Genomic DNA, 18977 nt, shown 5'->3' with positions numbered 1-18977 from the left:
TTTTATTTTGGGGGGCTCCAAAGTCACTGCAGATGGTGACTGCAGCCATGAAATTAAAAGATGCTTCCTCCTTGGAAGAAAAGTTATGACCAACCTAGATGGCATATTAAAAAGCAGAGACATTACTTTGCCAACAAAGGTACATCTAGTCAAAGCTATGGTTTTTCCAGTAGTCATGTATGGATGTAAGAGTTGGACTATAAAGAAAGCTGAGCACCAAAGAATTGATGCTTTTGAACTGTGTGGAGAAAACTCTTGAGAGTCCCCTGGACTGCAAGGAGATCCAACCAGTCCATCCTAAAGGAAATCAGTCCTGAATATTCATTGGAAGGACTGATGCTGAAGCTGAAACTCCAATACTTTGGCCACCTGATGCGAAGAACTGACTCATTGGAAAAGACCCTGATGCTGGGAAAGATTGAAGGCAGGAGGAGAAGGGGAAGACAGAGGAAGAGATGGTTGGATGGCATCACCGACTCAATGGACATGAGTTTAATAAACTCCGGGAGCTGGCAATGGACAGGGAAGCCTGGTGTGCTGCAGTTCATGGGGTTGCAAAGAGTCAGACACGACTGAGTGACTGAACTGATAGGTGTACAATATAGTGAGTCACAATTTTTAAAGTTATTTATAGTTATTATAGGATATTGGCTATATTCCTTGTGTTGTACAATATTTTGTATCTAATAGTTTGCACCTCTTAATTTCCTGCCGCTACATTGCCTACCCCCTCCTCTTTCCCCACTGGTAACTACTAGTTTATTCTGTATATCTGTAAGTCTGCTGAAAAGATGCACTTTAAATTGCACAGACATTTCTGCAACTTTTGTGTTACAAAATGCTGGGACAGTGCCAGTCTACAGACTTGTACTAGAGAGGGATAGAGGAATACCCCACACACTGTGTGCGTGTGTGGTGTGAGTGGCTCTGCTTTCAAATGGAATAAGTTAAAGCACAGGGAGGGTAAGTCACTTGCCCAGGCTCACACAGTCAGTGGGAGAAAGAGTGTGGATTCATGCCCAGTTTAGCCTGGCTGCAAAAATAGTTGAAACTCTTTCCATGGCAGAGGACAATCACCATGAAGCTCCTGACGCTTCAGTTCTTGAGCCCCTTGCTCACGCTTGGTCCTTCCATAGCCCAGCTTTGTATTTATAGTTTATATTCTTTTTCTTAAAAAGACTGTCCCCCTTCAGTTGTACCTGCTTAGGTCTGCTAGAGTGACTAGCAGCCTGGTTTGCCTGGGACTGAAGGGATTTCCAGGGATATGGGATTTTCAGTGCTAGAACCAGTAAGATTTAAGGTAAACTGGAAGGAGTTGGTCACTCTGGGCTGGCCCCAGTCCTCAAACAAAGCGCCCAAGAACAAAGGAAAACAGCAGCTCTTGATGGAGATTCTCACCCTGGACTTTGATCTTGACGTTGTGGTACCGAGGGTCTGGAAACAGCCTGGAGAGCTCAGTTGCTCATAGCTGGGAAGGAAGGTCCCACCTGCCCTGAGACAGGTGGCATGGCCCTCACCCAAATACCCTGGGCAGTCTTGGCACACCCATTGCTTTGTCCTCTACACGCCCATCACCCCATGCAGGGTGACATGCTCCCTCTCCTCTGGACCTCCCCACCACGGCACCTGCTGTGAAATATCCCATCAGTCATCTCTAGGGCAGGTTCCAAGGGCTCTTCCTCAGGTAGATGTACAACAGCTGGTCCAGCTGTTAGTGGGAATTTGAGTGCCAGCTGCCAGCCTGGGCATGCATGTGTGTTCTAGCCCCATCTGCCAATATGCCAGGTTAGGCTCTTATGACCTCTTTGCTCATATCTGATCTGAGTGCCTTCCCCCATACTCACACACATTCACACAGCTGCCCTCAAACACATGTGAGTTCTAGTCCCATTTGTGCACACATGTGTGCACACCCATACACTAGTGCATCACTCATGTCTCCTCATGTAAACATGCATGCCCAGGTCATATGTGCACACGTGCACCAGGAGATGTTGGGTAAAAAGTTCTCCCAGCTTCTGGTGTTGAGGCTGTGCGGAGAAGCAGATGCCTGCTTCCAGGCTCATCTTCCTAATGACCCTGCTCTGGAAGGGGGAAGGGTAGGTCTCCAGCACCCTGCTACTATCCCAGCTGTCTGGGATGAGACCATCTAGAGACAGACATCTGCCCTTGATACTTGGCATCCTGAGCTCTTCTGTCCAGTTGCTGAGTTCCAACAAAATGACCGCTCATGACCAGGAAGGTGTGGTCTAAGGTAGGATCTGGTCCTGAGGACGAAGACATAGAATCAGGGGATGAACCCTCTTTGAACATGACTGTGAGGCTCCGCCCGTCTCAGCTCAGGTGAAGTCCTGAGGACGGTCCTCTACAGGTCTGGACCAGGTGTACTCAGCTGGCTGAAACTGGGGAGGTGCTTCCCACAGCAGGGGGTTCTGCAGGGCTGGGGAGTTCTGGACATTATTTGCTGTGAAGTGTGGCCACCTTCTGTCCCCTTGCTGTGTCCAGGCCAGGTATAGGGTGGCTGTCTCAGTTTCCCCTGACATTCCTCTTCTTATCTGTCTAAAGCCTGACTTGTTCTCCTAAGAGACTCTGCAGGAATCTGGAAAGAAAGTGAAAGTGAAGTCGCTCAGTCATGTCCAACTCTTTGTGATCCCATGGACTGTAGCCTGCACCAGGCTCCTCCATCCATGGGTTTCTCTAGGCAAGAGTACTGGAGTGGGTTGCCATTTCCTTCTCTAGCGGGCAGGAATCTGGGGCTGCCCCCTATTTCCCTGGTCCCCATCTAGCTGGAACTAGTACCCCTGGCTGGGATCCTGTGTTGTAATGCTGGGTCTTGGTCACTGTGGCATCCACACAGGCGGGCAGAGGCTCCAGCCCTGACGTCACCTATTTTCACCTTATAGCAGTCTCCATTGTTCTCGCAGCCTGCCACATGGCTGAGCCTGGGTAGGGACACTCCGAAGAATGTCTTCTCCTCCAGAAAGCTTTTTTTTTTTTGCCCCTGGGGTGCTTCTGCCCCCAGACAGAACTGGTCCCTCCTTAGGGCCTTGACAGGGCCCTTAAAAGAATCCAGTGTGTAATCTGTCTGCTTTGGTGTCTCCCCCAGGGTGCCATGAATCATTTAGGGGAGCAACCATGTTTCATGCATAGGTTGCTTTAGTATCCACACAGGACCTGCCCCTCAGGAGGTCCTCAATGAGCGATTGTTGACTGGGTGAACAATGACTGAGTACATGAATCAATAAACAGACACTTGAGAGTATTTTGAGTCCTGGTTCCTGGTCCTAGTCCACAGCTGACATTCTGCAGGCCTTTGAAATGCTCTGCCCCCTCCATCCATCCATAAACTGGTAGAATGGAGTAGCCAAAGGGGATACAATGAAATGCCTGCTGAGCCAGGCAGGACATGGAAAAGTGTGAAATATTGAGGGAAAGGCTGTAGGGGACTATGCACATGTATAAACGCCCATATCCAGAGCATATTTAAGCCCTGAGTTGAACAAGTGAAAGAGTTGCATTTTTATGTGCGTAAGGAACTTTTCAGTTCTGACAGCTTGATAACTTCCACTCTCTGGCTCATACTTTGCAAATCCTGAGGGTCAGGGCAATTGGACAGATTAAACAGCAGATAAGCCAATGACCTCATGCAGAGATGGAGCTATTGATAACAAGCCTGCTTCTGGAGCTGGCCACATGTTACTAGACTGCTTGTAAACAGGCAAGGTCCAGCCACCACTTGGGAGACCAGACTATATACCTAGACACACCCAGATTCTAGAAGTTTTATGATGCTTCCATGACTGGGCAAGCGGCTGCACAGTCAGGGGAGTCACATGTGGGGTCCGGCGTGAACATTAACCAGCCGGGACTCCAGAACCTGGTTCAGCTTGGACAGTCTGCCCAGAGATAAGCTCAGGTGAATCAGCAGAGTGAGTGGGCACGCAGGGCTGTAAAGCGTGTGTGGTTTCCAACAGGAAGTTCTGCCATAGCTGGGGATGGAATTGGTCCTGGAGGACCTAGTCTTGAGTGGAGGTGGAGAGGTGGAGAGTCCTGGATGTGTTCAGTTTAGTGGAAGCAAATGAGGCTACTATTTCAGAGCCAGACATTCTTTACTTCCTGACTTCCTCTCCCTCATGGACCTCTGATAGGCAGTCTTAGCCTCATTTCCAGATGGGAAACCGGAGACTCTGAGAGGTCGTCTGAACTTCCTGATGTCACATGACAGAGGACACGTGACAGAGTCATCCTTTGAGCCCAAGTCTGTCTGAGAAACCTGTGCCTTGCCAATTGCAGCGGGGCCCTACCCAGTCACGGCATGTGGGCCCCTTCAGTTGCCATGGAGATTGCACACTTTCTCTAGTGACACTACTGTAACCTGCCAATATGTTAGGATTCTTCAAGAGGACCATTAAGGAGACAGAGAATTCCAGTTCTGTAATGCAAAGTCACTTCCACATGTCTGGTTTTCTTTGTATCCTCTTAGGTCCCCACAGCCTTCCCCCCGCCGCCCACTTTTTTGGCCATGCCTGTGGCATGTGGGATCTTAGTTCCCTGAGAAGGGATCGAACACACACCCTCCACATTAGAAGCATGGAATCTTAACCACTGGACCACCAGGGAAGTCCCCTGAGAGCCTTGAATAGCGTTATTCATAAGACTCTCCCTGTTCACTCAATACCTCAAATCCCTCACCTCTGTTTCTTCCTCGCTGCCCTGCCTTAGTTCTACCTCATTCCATCTCCTCCTAATGGTTCTTCCTACCTGCGTTTTCTCCCGCTCCGTTGTCCTCAGGATAAGCTCTAAATGCCTGATAACTTTGGGGCTCTTATGGTCCTAGACTGAAACCTCCCCATTGTTCCCTGTTTTGCTGTCCAGTTGCTGGATTCCTCTCAAACACTCAAGTCTTACCCCTGCTTTACCCCAGCACGCACGTGCGCACGTGCGTGCACACACACACACACACACACACACGTACACACACATATCCGTTTCTTCTCCAGCTAGAACTCTCCCAGAATCAGCACAGGCATCAGCTCTTCCTCTTTTCAGGTCCACTCCTGAGCCCAGTCCTCTGTTCTTACCTCACTGTGCAGAGCAGTGAAGGCTTCTCAGCCCTCAAGGACTGAATCTGCTCGTCTCTGAGCCTCGGAACTAGCAAATTCTGACCGTTACCTACCCCAGGAATGGGTGACTGAGTGGGTGAGTGGATGAGCTTGCAAACTGAGTTTCTGGCAGGAACAGAAAGGTCTGGCCTAGGATGAGGTGAGGACCCTGGGCTTGCCCTGGGACCACTGTCCCCATAGCCGGGTGCCAGGGAACTTCTGCTCATCAGCCTCACACCTGGTGGGTCTGGCATTTTCAGACAGCCATGGGATGATGTAGGGAGGGGCTTCTCACCTTGCCAGGAGAAGCAGATTAGAAGGAAATTTATTGAGGGATAAGCCTCTTAGACGTGGGCCATCTGTTCCCTCTGAGCCTCCTCTCCACAGTTGCGTGTTCACTCGGACATAAACATTCCCTCCAGGATGGGGGCAGGGGAGGCAGGGAGGGGTTTTCTGGAACCAAGCTCCTCTGTTTGTGCCAGGCCCCTTGTGGGCACTTTACATCTGTCTACTTGTCGGGGCCTCACGTTAGCTTCTCTGAATAGGCCTTGGACTCTCCATTTTACAGAAACGGGAACTGACTTGACCAGATCACATGAAAATCCTGGGGAGTGCTGGTGTGTCAAACCGGCACACCAGAGACCCTTGCTCCCGTCACTGTTCCTCACTCCCCACCCCCTGCCCCCTTTCGTGGTTAGATTGTGCTGTGATGAGGGTGTTGCCTGCAGGAGAGGCCTCAGTGAGTGGGTTTCCTGCAGCAGACAGCTGTGTCTCAGGTCCTGCCTCCTGTGCGGTGCTGTGCTTAGTCGTGTCTGACTCTTTGTGACCCCATGGACTGTAGCCTGCCAGGTTCCTCTGTCAATGGAATTCTCCAAGCAAGAAGACTGGAGTGAGTTGCAATGCCCTCCTCCAGGGGATCTTCCCAAACCAAGGGTCAAACCCAGGCCTCCCACATTGCAGGCAGATTCTTTAGCGTCTGAGCTACCAGGGAAGCCCAAGGTCTTACCCAAGGTCCTACCCCCGGTTTTCTCAAACAACCACATGCCGTGTATTTTGTTTATTTATTTACAGTTTGTTTCATTGCATGCTCTTTACAGCAGACTCACAACAGAAAATCAGGCAGGGGTTCCTGCAGGGGCCATGGGATGTGGGACAGCTAGGAGCTTAGGTGTGTCTTGGGTCAGCTGAGCCTCTGCATTGCTGGTTGGCCATTCTTGGGTCCCTGTTACCCTTCACTCTAGCAGGCTCGGAAGTCTCTGGATTTGTAGCTCTTCAGGTCACGATGGAGTCTTGACTGTCTGTATGCAAGGGGCCAGATGGAGACTGAGGCTGGGTGGGCTGGACCTGGCTCACAATGACTCTGAAGGTTGGTGGATGATTGATACCAGGATCTGGAGTTCTGGAACTATGCGAGGGCCTTTGCTGCCTGAGATGAAGCCCTCCAACACCCTAGCTCACTGCCATGAGGCTTGAAAGGGGTAAGGGAAGCCCGTTGGTGACTTCCTTGGATGTCTTCTCTTACTGGAGTTTGTATCTCTGAAGCCAGCCTGAGCCCAGAGGGACTAAGTTACTTGCCCAAGACCATATGGCAAGAAACAGGCATTCCAGAGCTTGGACTTTCGAATCCATGATGTGGTTTTCAGAAGATTCTAGTTCAGGCTTTTCTAAAAAAATCATGAGCACAGTCCAACACGGTAGGCAAGAAATGCTGTGTCTTTAAGAAAGGAAGCTGAGGTTCATGGGCAGAGGCTTTGTCATCAGTCCCGACTTTGAGGGGAGCACCCTGGGGGAACCTAAGGCTTCTGGGTGCCTCAAGAATTAAGCGTGAGGGTCTCAGGGGTATGGAGCCTGTTTGGGGGCGCACTACACCTGTGGAAGTGCCCCAGGAACCACCCAAAAGCGGGTCTTTGACTTGAGTTTGCATGGTCTGCAGTTTCTCATACGGTGTCCTAGGAAGAAGCAGCGGGCAGACAAGAACAGACAAGATCAGACAAGAGGCAGAGAGGCAGACAGAGTCAAGGTGGGGGAAAGGGAGAAACACAATTAAGGTTAATTTTTAGATAGGAAGACATGTTTTTAAAAAAATCAAAGCAAATGTCAGATCTTACCCTCTTTCTGGGATGCCCAGAGTGGGTCTTTCATTGCAAACATGACCAGCCCAGGCTATTTCTATCCCATCGGGGAGAAATCTTATTTATTAGCAGAAGATGGAGGGAAGATAGTTTATCTGTTCAACCATCTCTGTCAAGAGTAGAGTCCACTAAAATTGAGGGGTCTGGAAGGTCTGTTTCTGATGGTGGTGGTGAGAGGGTTCACCCTTGAACCCTCAGCTGTCTCTTCTTTCTCAGGTAATGTGTGTCTCAAAGCTTGGTTTGCATCTTTTGATGAACCAGCCCCATTTGTGGGAAGGATAATCCATAAGGAAAGCAAAACCTGCATGCATTAAGCTAGTCTTCATAGTTTTGCTTTTAGCAGCAGAAAAAAATTCTGGAAACAGTCTGAATATCCTGTGGTAGAGAAATGGTTAATTACTAAATGATATGTTGTGATGAAAAAAATGTTTAACTGGGATAAAGCCCTGTGGCTATGAAGACTATACAGCACCTTGAAGAAAAACGCATACAAAACAATGTTAATTTTAAAAATTGAAAAAAAAAAAAAAACAAGGTATAATAAAAATAAAGCTAGGTAAACATGTTTGCATGAAAAAGGAAATATGAATGGGATGGTTATTAAATTATGCTAATATTCTTTTTTATGTTTTAGTTTCTGGATTATTACTATATGCAAGGTGGTATGCTAGTTAAGAGCATAGACTCTGGAGCCAGATTACTTGGATTCAAAGCCCAGCTCTACCCCTTACTTACTAGCTGGGTGACCTTCAACAGCTGACTAAACTTCTCTGTGCATTGGTGCCTTGTCTGTAATAATAAGAATAGCAATAGTATCTAACTCTTTGGATTATTGTGAGGGTTGAATGAGTTAGCAGATGCAAGTGCTGTGTTGTAGTTGCTATATAATTACTAGCTATACAAAAAATAAATTTAATTATCATAATTCTTCCATAGCTTCATGTCTTAATCATAAATAAGTGCTAATACTGGTGTAATTTTCTTTTTCTTCCTATTTGAAAGTGCTTTTGCCTTCCCATAGTGATAATCATAGTAATATACAGTGTTAACTACTCCTTTCTATTAATATCGTATTGTGAGAGTTTTCTACTAGCATTTCTGATGGAGAACCATGATTTCCTGACCACTGCTTCCCCTCTACCCCCTATCCCCACCCTCAAGCCCCAAGACTCTCTTCTCTGGTTCCTACAATAAATAATGTGGTTCAGTTCAGTTCAGTTCACTCGCTCAGTCGTGTCCAATGCTGTGACCCCATGAATTGCAGCACGCTAGGCCTCCCTGTCCATCACCAACTCCCAGAGTTCACTCAAACTCACGTCCATCGAGTCAGTGATGCCATCCAGCCATCTCATCCTCTGTCGTTAACTGAGTGAAAGTAAGGATAGAGTTCTCTGACCTTCCTTTGCAATGTGACTTTGCATCTTCTCCCATCACGAGAAGGGGTCTATTTCCCTGCTCCTTGAATCTGGTGTGGTGACTTGCTTTGGCCCAGAGAATGAAGTGGAAATGAAGATGGACCAGTTCTGAGGCCTAAAGAGGCCTTAGGTACTTCCCTTCTATAGGTGGAGCCCTGCAGTCCCCAGGTGAACAAGCCTAAGTTAGCCTGTCAGAGGATGACTCTTCCATGCCTTGTGGAAGAGAGTTCAGTCACTCAACTGAGACCATCCTAGCTTCATCCCACTGACCCCCCAAACACGTGAGAGAGCCCAGTGAGGCTCAGCAGAAGTACATATCCAAACCCTTGGAAAAATGAATGAGCCCATCCAAGACTGGAAGAATGGTTCAGCTGACCTATAGACTCATAGCAGATGATAACTACGTATTGTTTTGGGCCACTGACGCTGGAGGTGTTTTATTATGCAGCTGTGGATGACAGGTGTAATTACAAGGAACAAGACTGCTAATCTGAGCCCCTCTGATGGGTCCACTGGGCAGGATGGGTACCCTCTCCACCTCCTGCATCTGTTGCACTGAGCCCTGGTGTCCACCTTGCTACCTTCCAAAGTTGCCAAAACCCTCACGTTATCACACTCAAGGTCCTCAGTGGATAACCTTTGTCTCTGTAGTCTAGGCTCCTTTCTGAAGACAGGGGCAACCCCATGGTGGGGAGGAATATCTCTGTGTCCCTTTCAGCACCTGCCTCCCACTATAGTTCAAGTCACTGTGTAAGGCTTCAAAGAGGGGAAGGTGGCATGGAGCTCTCAGGCCCTAGGAAGCCTGCAGGATGTACAGGCACTCTCTCAGACCCCAAGGACCCTCCCACAAGGCCTCTCCAGCCCTCCCCAGGAGTCCCCTCGCTGATAGCCTCAGGACCCATGGAAGGAGGGCAGCCTGATAGAGGCTCAGTGTCACGGAGTTTCCCGGCTGGTGAGGCCTGGACAGCTGTCTGTCTGACCACACCTAAACCTGAGACCCCTCAAGTCCCAACAGAACCAACAAATGGAACATTCCTTTAAAACAATGCTGCCGTATAGATGGTTACCAACTTCTCAAATGCTTTAGAGAAAGCCCATATTTTTTTTTTTTTTTTGACTGGAAAAGGTCAGTTTTCATTCCAATCCCAAAGAAAGGCAATGCCAAAGAATGCTCAAACTACCGCACAATTGCACTCATCTCACATGCTAGTAAAGTAATGCTCAAAATTCTCCAAGCCAGGCTTCAGCAATATGTGAACCGTGAACTTCTTGATGTTCAAGCTGGTTTTAGAAAAGGCAGAGGAACCAGAGATCAAATTGCCAACATCCGCTGGATCATGGAAAAAGCAAGAGAGTTCCAGAAAAACATCTATTTCTGCTTTATTGACTCTGCCAAAGCCTTTGACTGTGTGGATCACAAGAGACTGTGGAAAATTCTGAAAGAGATGGGAATACCAGACCACCTGACCTGCCTCTTGAGAAACCTGTATGCAGGTCAGGAAGCAACAGTTAGAACTGGACATGGAACAACAGACTGGTTCCAAATAGGAAAAGGAGTACGTCAAGGCTGTATATTGTCACTCTGTTTATTTAACTTATATGCAGAGTACATCATGAGAAACGCTGGACAGGAAGAAACACAAGCTGGAATCAAGATTGCCGGGAGAAATATCAATAACCTCAGATATGCAGATGACACCACCCTTATGGCAGAAAGTTAAGAGGAACTCAAAAGCCTCTTGATGAAAGTGAAAGAGGAGAGTGAAAAAGTTGGCTTAAAGCTCAACATTCAGAAAACGAAGATCATGGCATCTGGTCCCATCACTTCATGGGAAATAGATGGGGAAACAGTGGAAACAGTGTCAGACTTTATTTTGGGGGGCTCAAAAATCACTACAGATGGTGACTGCAGCCATGAAATTAAAAGACGCTTACTCCTTGGAAGGAAAGTTATGACCAACCTAGACAGCATATTGAAAAGCAGAGACATTACTTTGCCAACAAAGGTTCGTCTAGTCAAGGCTATGGTTTTTCCTGTGGTCATGTATGGATGTGAGAGTTGGACTGTGAAGAAGGCTGAGCGCTGAAGAATTGATGCTTTTGAATTGTGGTGTTGGAGAAGACTCTTGAGAGTCCCTTGGACTGCAAGGAGATCCAACCAGTCCATTCTGAAGGAGATCAGCCCTGGGATTTCTTTGGAAGGAATGATGCTAAAGCTGAAACTCCAGTACTTTGGCCACCTCATGCGAAGAGTTGACTCCTTGGAAAAGACTCTGATGCTGGGAGGGATTGGGGGCAAGAGGAGAAGGGGACGACAGAGGATGAGATGGCTGGATGGCATCACTGAGTTGATGGACGTGAGTCTGAGTGAACTCCGGGAGTTGGTGATGGACAGGGAGGCCTGGTGTGCTGCGATTCATGGGGTTGCAAAGAGTTGGACACGACTGAGCGACTGATCTGATCTGATATGATCTGAAACAATTTACCAATTGTGGCAAGTTCAGCAAACTGGCCACTCAACACATTGATTTTTGATGATGGCTTTGTAGAATTAACCCAGAGTCCCATGCTTGCCACTTGATGTCACTGCCACGGGCCTAGCATAGCACTTAGGCAAGGCCATGCTCCGGAAAGACATCTTAGACTGGACAGTGGGCGATACGGGCCTGTGTGTGTCACAGCTGGTGATGTCAGCTCAGGGACATCCTCCAGGCAGCCTAGGGCACTTTCTCTTTCAGCAGACGGCACAGGCTCTCCTATGTCAGTGAACCAGGGTACAAGAGGCCAAATTCCCAGAGCCCGGCACACCCGGCGCCCCTGCTGTTTACTCCACAGTGCTGAGTGAGCTGCAGGGTCAGCCCCAGAAGACGCTGTAAGGGTGGAACCACTACATCTGGGCATGCTCAGACTTCCTCTGTAGCCACAGCAGAGCACGTTTACCAGGTAGCTGGTGCCATGCCAATGCCTGGCTTTATAGTCACAACCTCACTGACTATGGGGTAATAGACTGTGATCATAGTCTATTGTTATACCCATTCACAGGGGAGAAGACTGAGGCTCAGCAGAGCTGAAGGACCTGCTCAAGGACGCATATCTAGCCGGTGGTGGAGCTGAGATTCTAACGCAGACAGAGCCTCCCTTCCAGGAAGTCTGCGTTCTCCCTCAGGCACCTGCATGTCTTCATAAATGTGATGAGGAAACTCCTTTCTCTGCAGGAGGCAGTTGTTGCAATGGAAAGAGATGGACAGACACAAGTTTCTGGCTCTGCCTCTTAACCTTTCTGAGTCTCAGTTTCAAATCTGTAAAATGGACCATGCTGCCCTGGGATGGTTCCAAGGATTTAAATGAGACTGCATAATAGGGACCTAGTAAAAATGCTTTGCCCTTCTTGTTCTAAGTTGCTTGCAGATCCCTGCAGTGGAATTTAAAAGCTATGTACACTGATAGAAATCCAGACTCAGCATGGGAGCCACACACTTAGATTATTCTGAAGTATTGTGTGACTAAAAAAAGAGAGCTGCCCTTGTGCTGTGCACAAGGAGTTAACCTGCTGTCTCCTATGAGTTGTGTGTGCGTGCGTGCACATACATCTTCAACTTCTCTTTTCTTTATTGTAATAAAAAACATTTTCACAGGGAATTCCCTGGTGGCTTAGTGGTTAGGATTCTGGGCTTTCAGTGTTGTGGGAAGTCATTCTGGCTCATACATGAGCTAACTTGAATTTTACGCTAAATAAAATAGCTTTTGTGTGCCTATCAAACATACATTGTACATCTGCTTTGAATATTTTTTAAAAAGGGCACATTGACCAGAAGTAAAGAATGTCCATGTTTAAAGTGTAGATTAAACGCTCCCCTTCCTAGGACACCAATGCTAATTCTCTGATGATAAGAGTCACTTCCCAGGTACCAAGGCCATACTGATTTGCTGTGTACAGGTTGGTCTGTGTTTTTATTTTTTTCTAAAAAAAACCTTGAAGAAATGTGACCCTGACTTGTTTAACTGTCTTATTCTGACGAGATATGAAACTGGTGAAAACTCTGCTTCTCTTGGGCAGTTGCTCAAGAGTCAACTGGGAAGCAGGCTTCTGGCTAGTCTTCAGTTTGGCTCAAATAAAACTCTTTTCTATTCTTACTTTTGATTGTTTATTAATTATTTTCATTGACAAGTGCTCCTGAGCAAGTCCATTCTGGGCAGGGCATTGCAGGGTCCGAGCCCAGCCTGGCCTCCCGGTGCAGAGAGACTCAGGGAAACAGCCCTCCTCTGCCAGGCTGGAGCCTCCAGGGAGAGCCAGGCTGGAGCCTCCAGGGAGAGCCAGGCTGCAGCCAGTCAGCCAGCCCGGGTGGGGGCCTTACACTCGGGTTCAGGGTGTGAGAACTGATTATTTTTACCCAGCCCCAGTGGGATGTGATGCCACTCTGGAAAGGGGGGCTGTCAGCTTCTCCAGAGAAGTGGCCTGAGGCTGAGCCATGCAGCCTGCCTCCCTCCCTCTGCTTCACACCCAGGCCTCCCCTTGGCACACAGAACTCTTGATAATCAGGGCGGGTGTGGAGGCTCCAGCTCTGGTCACGGGCTCCCTGAGCCATGGCCCCAGAGGAGTCAGCAGAGCTGGGCCTGCATAGACACCTGAGATGGGGCCTTCCTTAGGCTGCAGAGACTAAGTGGGGGATGGGGGACAGGAACCCTGGGTTTGTGTCAGGCCTGGTTGGCTTTTCCCCTGGGGACTCTGCCTGCTCCAGGCCCTAGGACCTTCTACCAAAGGCCAGCCAAGGTTCAGTCATCCCAACCTTGCATCCTGGGTTAGGCAACTCCCATGCATCAGCCTGCCCTGCCTGGTGCCCCAGTACTGTGAGCTGGGAGCCTGTAGCCCTCTGTTGGCCTGTCTCCTCACCCCTCAATCCCCCTGCCCCCCAGGCCTTGTAGGAGAGGGCAGCCTTGTTCTTCGAGGCCTCATCCTGGCAGGGAGTCCAGCTCTGCACCCCTAGCCTGCCGCCTGGGATGGGTGCTGCCTGCCTGCAGCTCGGGACTCCTTGGACCTGTGCACCCCATCCTCTCTGCCACCCCACCTCATGGGCCAGCTCACTCACCAGGCCAGTCCTGCCTTGGCTCGTAGCTTCTCTGAGCACCTCGCGCTCCCCATCTGCTCTGTATTCATGCCTGCTGTTTCCCCTCCTGCGCCATCCCTTCCACACTCCTCCTGCCAGTTCCTTGGTCTTCTTTTGGGTCTCACAAAGGTTGGCCCCTCTGATGCCTCCCACCCAGGGTAAGGACCTTCTCCATCCCATTTTCTAATTGCATCCTGTTCTTTCTCTTGAGGGAATGTATTCAGTTCAAGGTGATTAATCTGTTGACTTTTTTTGAGGGGGGGGGCAGGTCAGTTTCCCCCACTAGACGAGAAAGATCCATGAGGCCAAGATCACGTCTGCTCATGGCTTCTCCACAAAAGGGCCTGATGCCAGGAATGGAGGGCGGGTGGGCAGGGGACGCGTACACAGCCTGTCCCACGGCCTCCGCAGAGCCTTTCCTTACCCCTGGGCAGTTGTGTGGTGCTTACCTTTCTGGGTCATCAGGTCAGGGCCAGGAACTCGGGGGCAGCAGAGCTTGCCTTTTCCGGGCTTGGCATGATGCCTCAGTTGCCTTCTCCCTGAGAGGGGACACAGGAACAGAGTCCCTCCCTGAGCACACCTGGGGACACTGGGGACAGGGTCTGTGCAGGAGTGACAGGAGGGAACTTCGGGCCTCAAGGCCAAGGGCTTGGGAATATTTATTCAGGGAAACTCAGAATGGGTCAGGCTACAGGAGGATCCAGGGAGAGTGGGCCTTGAGGCTCTCTTTTCCATAAATAACAAAGTCAATGTGGGGAGATACTCTGCCCTCAGAATATGTCTTCCTCATCTTCCTGCCCAAGAAACAGTTCAGCACCATTACTCAGAAGTATCTATGCCCCTGGGACTTCCGTGGTGGTCCAATGACTAAGATTCTGTGCTCCCAATGTCGGGGACCCAGGTTCCATCCCTGGTCAAAGAACGAGATCCCTCATGTTGCAGCTAAGAGTGTGCAGGTGGCAACTGAGACCTGGTGCAGCCAAACTAAAAAAGTAAATGTTTTTTTAAGAATCATCTATACCTTTTGACATAGTAATTCTCTCCCCTGGGCAATCTAGGATAATTAGCTGAAATATAGGAAAGAAATAAATACTGGAGTGAAAAACACCCATAATTTCATTACTCAAGAATGGCCATGTTCAACATTTTGTTTATTTCTTTTCAGTATGCTTACAAGCATCTTTGTAATGGATATCTCTCTGTATGTTTGATCTTGTATCCGTTTTATTTATCACTGTATTATTATAGTCACCAAAAATATTTGCAGTTGAAATCTGGAAGCATTTACACCAGAATGTCAACAGCAGCCATCTCTGCCTGAGCAGTAGGATTATCGAAAGTATTCACTTTCTAAAGTTTCTGCAATGAACATTGCCACATATACAACATGGAGAACAGTGATTAGAGTTCCTATGTAGACCCATGCTTTTTACTGTATACGTAAAATAGCTCAAAGTTGTGAATCATTTAAATATCTAAACATGTAAATTCATCACAGTACATTCATGTAGTGGCAAGTTATACCTAAAATTATTAGTTAAATAACCCCATTTTGGGGAATCTGGTAGAGACATTCCTAGGATAGGAAGCTTAATGAGAAAAGACATTCATCTTCACTGAAATGTCAAGGCAGCATTGGCAATCTCTAACATGTCCAACAGAAGAGGTCTGATAAATCATGTTGCTATGGGCTGTGTTTATGAGGAACTCTAATCACTGTTCTCCATGTTGTATATGTGGCAATGTTCATTGCAGAAACTTTAGAAAGTGAATACTTTCGATAATCCTACTGCTCAGGCAGAGATGGCTGCTGTTGACATTCTGGTGTAAATGCTTCCAGATTTCAACTGCAAATATTTTTGGTGACTATAATAATACAGTGATAAATAAAACGGATACAAGATCAAACATACAGAGAGATATCCATTACAAAGATGCTTGTAAGCATACTGAAAAGAAATAAACAAAATGTTGAACATGGCCATTCTTGAGTAATGAAATTATGGGTGTTTTTCACTCCAGTATTTATTTCTATATCCCCAAATTCAGATAAATGTTAAAATAACCATAACTGTTAAAAAAAAAAACAAAAAACACACAGTAAGCAGTTTTTAGAGGGTTAGGCAAGAGAAAAAGTTCAAAATATTCAGCAATCTGAATTGAAAAAGACGGGAGCGCTAAACACTCATATCCGTAAAGGTGCAAGGGCCATGTGCCCCAGTTCTAAATGAACATGCCTCCCCACCACATTCTCACCCCATCTGCACAGGTGTTTGCGGGGTGTTCAGACCAGATGGTCTACTAATCAATTTATTCACTCGTTCAACACGGATTGACTGCATTATTCATGTGTATCAGAGGGGCTCCAAAACTTCCAGTGAGGTAGGAATTAGGCGCAGTAGAAGCAGCGTGCTCACCACACAGACCCAAAACCTCTTCCTTTTACTTAGTGCGTGTGTGCGCGGGGAGCTGGCACTGTGGACAGATTGCGGGGTTTAAGGCTTCTGAGCCTCCCTCTGGTGCTGCTGCTGTGAATAGAGGTGCCATATGGGTTCATGGGTGACGTCTTTCAGGGCCCAGGACTGCCTGCCCTCCAACATTTCCTGATTCCCACCATCCCAGACCAGAGAATCCCTGCTCAGACACCGGCACCCTGGGCGGGACAGGGGAGAGTCCTACCTTCTGCGGAGAAGACGGACAAGCAGAGAAGCAGGATGCAGAGCAGGCTGGTGAGGACTAGAAGCCTCATGGTGGTGAGCCAGGAACCTCGTGACCTGGGGAGGCTGCTGTGCTGCAGAAGTCCTCCCTTGGGGCCACCTGGGAACTTTATAGAGCAGCAGAGACAGAGGTGTTTCCCAGTGGGTAGGGCACTTGGAATTCTCATAAAGGGTAAAGTCAGCCCCTCCCAAGAGGAAAAAACCCAAACCAGCTTTTCAAGAAGTTGAGAGCATTTCATGAACTGTAACACGCAAAGCTATAAATGCCCAGCCCCAGGAGGGAGCTCCCAGCCCTGGCTTCAGAAAGCTCCTCCTGGGAAGGAAGAGTCATTTCCTAGGGTTGAACATTAACTTTTAGTGTCAGTAATCATTCTATCAAACACAGATTTTCCTGTTTATTCCTTAGATGTGGCAGGGAGAACAGAACCATAAAACCCTTTGCAAAATCTCAGGGGAAGAGTCTTGAGCAGTGAGTGAAAAATAGGGAGCCCAGGGCAAGGAATCAGACAGCCTGGGTTTGAGTCCTTGGTCTGCCACATATCCATGGTGTGTCCTTGAACTTGCCATCAAATGTCTTTGAGTCTGCTTCCTATCTGTGAAATGGGTACACTGCTCTCTTTCCTACAAACCTGAACAAGGACATGTGTGAGGAGCCACCTGAAGCACGGGAGACGCTTGTACAGCTGGGAAGGAGATGGATTGGTGGCTGCACCTTGACTGGTATTTAAGATAGTAATGAAACAAAAGAACACGAGGGTTAAGGATCAATGTGAGAAAAGATGTGAAGGAAGAACATCTTATGACAGCAAGCATGGGGGAAAGTTGGTCAATGGTACCAGTGGCTTGAGAGTCACCTACTCACTGGATACACATCATGGGCTCGGTTGTGTACCAGGCCCCATGGACACAGAAGACACTGTGACCGGCTGGTCTCAGGGAGCTTCTGTTGGTGGAGGGGGTTGTGCAGACGCACAGAATTGGCATTTGCCCTTGTGATATCATGTCTCTCTGTCCTTTGCCTTAATAAGTCTGCCCTTCTAACCAAAGAGCTGGCTCTGGTTCCCAGCGTTGAAGGGCATGTGGACAGATGGTAGTATCAGGTTCAACTCTCTAGGATCATACTAGTTTCTGGCAGTCAGTTCAGACAATCCCCACTGCCTGGGACTGGCCCTCTTCTCTTGCTAGAGATTAGAGATTCAATTTAGATCACATTCTCAGACAGCTTCCTGAGCAAATTGCTCGGCCAGGGGATTTCTGACAGTCAGCCTGTATGCTTTGATGTGTTTTCAAAAACCTTTAAAACCAGTCCACACAAGGAAACTAGTTGGAGCCACTGGGCTCAAGGACCAAATGTCATACTACGTTAGTCACTTGCCTGGCCCCTGCCTGATTCCCTTTCCAGGCTGTGTTCTGAATCCTGCTGGCTGTGCTGAGTGGGCAGTGGCAGAGGGAGTGATCAGAAAGACCCAAGGGGTCTACCAAGGGTGGCTTCAGAGCAGGTGCCCAGGAGAGGCATCGTAGGAAGGAGAGGCCGAGAGAGGATGGGGCTGGTCTTGAGGCTGTTCTTAGATTGCTTCTTACAGGTTCCTAAACTCAGCAACATTTCCTGAAGATGCTTCCTAAGATTGAGATTACATCCATGACCCACATCAAGTACTTTACCACTATTTTATCTAATTCTTATCTGGGGTTACTTGGGGTGCCACCGAGTTCTCTGGGCAACAGCATACCTTTGGCTGCCACTCACCCGTTACCTGATGAAATAGGTACTCTTTGCATTGGCATGGTTCCTTTTTCCTTTTGGCAAACCGTCATCAGAGGTGAAAAGAACAAGCCACTTGGCAGAGGGAGTAGAGACTGGCCAAGCTGAACTCTCACTGCTTAGCAGTGGTGCAGAAGTTAGGAGAGAGTCAACCCTGAATATTCATCGGAAGGACTGATGCTGAAGCTGAAGTTCCAATACTTTGGCCACGTGATGGGAAGAGCCAACTCATTGGAAACAACCCTGATACTGGGAAAGATTGAAGGCAAAAGGTGAAGGGGGCAACAGAGGATGAGATGGCTGGATAGCATCACTGAGTCAGTGGATATGAATCTGAGCAACTTTGGGAGATAGTGGAGGATAAGGAAGCCTGCTGTTGCTGCTAAGTCACTTCAGTCGTGTCCGACTCTGTGTGACCCCATAGATGGCAGCCCACCAGGCTCCCCCGTCCCTGGGATCCTCCAGGCAAGAACACTGGAGTGGGTTGCCATTTCCTTCTCCAATGCAGGAAAGTGAAAGTGAAGTCACTCAGTCGTGTCCGACTCTTAGCAACCCCATGAACTACAGCCTACCAGGCTCCTCCGTCCATGGGATTTTCCAGGCAAGAGTACTGGAGTGGGGTGCCATTGCCTTCTCCGTAAGGAAGCCTAGCATGCAGCAGTCCATGGGGTCGCAGAGAGTCAGACATGACTGAGCGACCGAACAACAACAACCCAGGCTAGTGAAGAGATTTGTTGAGATTTA

General features: G+C 48.4%; 1 protein-coding gene across 1 annotated transcript; it reads right to left on the bottom strand.

Annotated features, from left to right (window-relative positions):
* Nucleotides 1-6149: 6149 nt before the first annotated feature.
* On the bottom strand, nt 6150-16586 carry C4H10orf99 (chromosome 4 C10orf99 homolog). Its single transcript, XM_006072367.4, has 3 exons — nt 16434-16586; nt 14204-14293; nt 6150-7051 (listed from the first exon to the last, which is right to left on the bottom strand). Exons 1-3 carry the CDS (start codon nt 16501-16503, stop codon nt 6966-6968), a joined length of 246 nt encoding a protein of 81 aa, XP_006072429.3. The 5' UTR covers nt 16504-16586; the 3' UTR covers nt 6150-6965.
* Between the last annotated feature and the right edge of the window lie 2391 nt (nt 16587-18977).

The sequence above is a fragment of the Bubalus bubalis genome, chromosome 4 (assembly GCF_019923935.1).
Source record: "Bubalus bubalis isolate 160015118507 breed Murrah chromosome 4, NDDB_SH_1, whole genome shotgun sequence".
Taxonomy (NCBI): Eukaryota; Metazoa; Chordata; class Mammalia; order Artiodactyla; family Bovidae; genus Bubalus; species Bubalus bubalis.
Note: the sequence above shows the minus strand (reverse complement) of the source record. Positions and strands in the feature narration are given on the sequence as shown.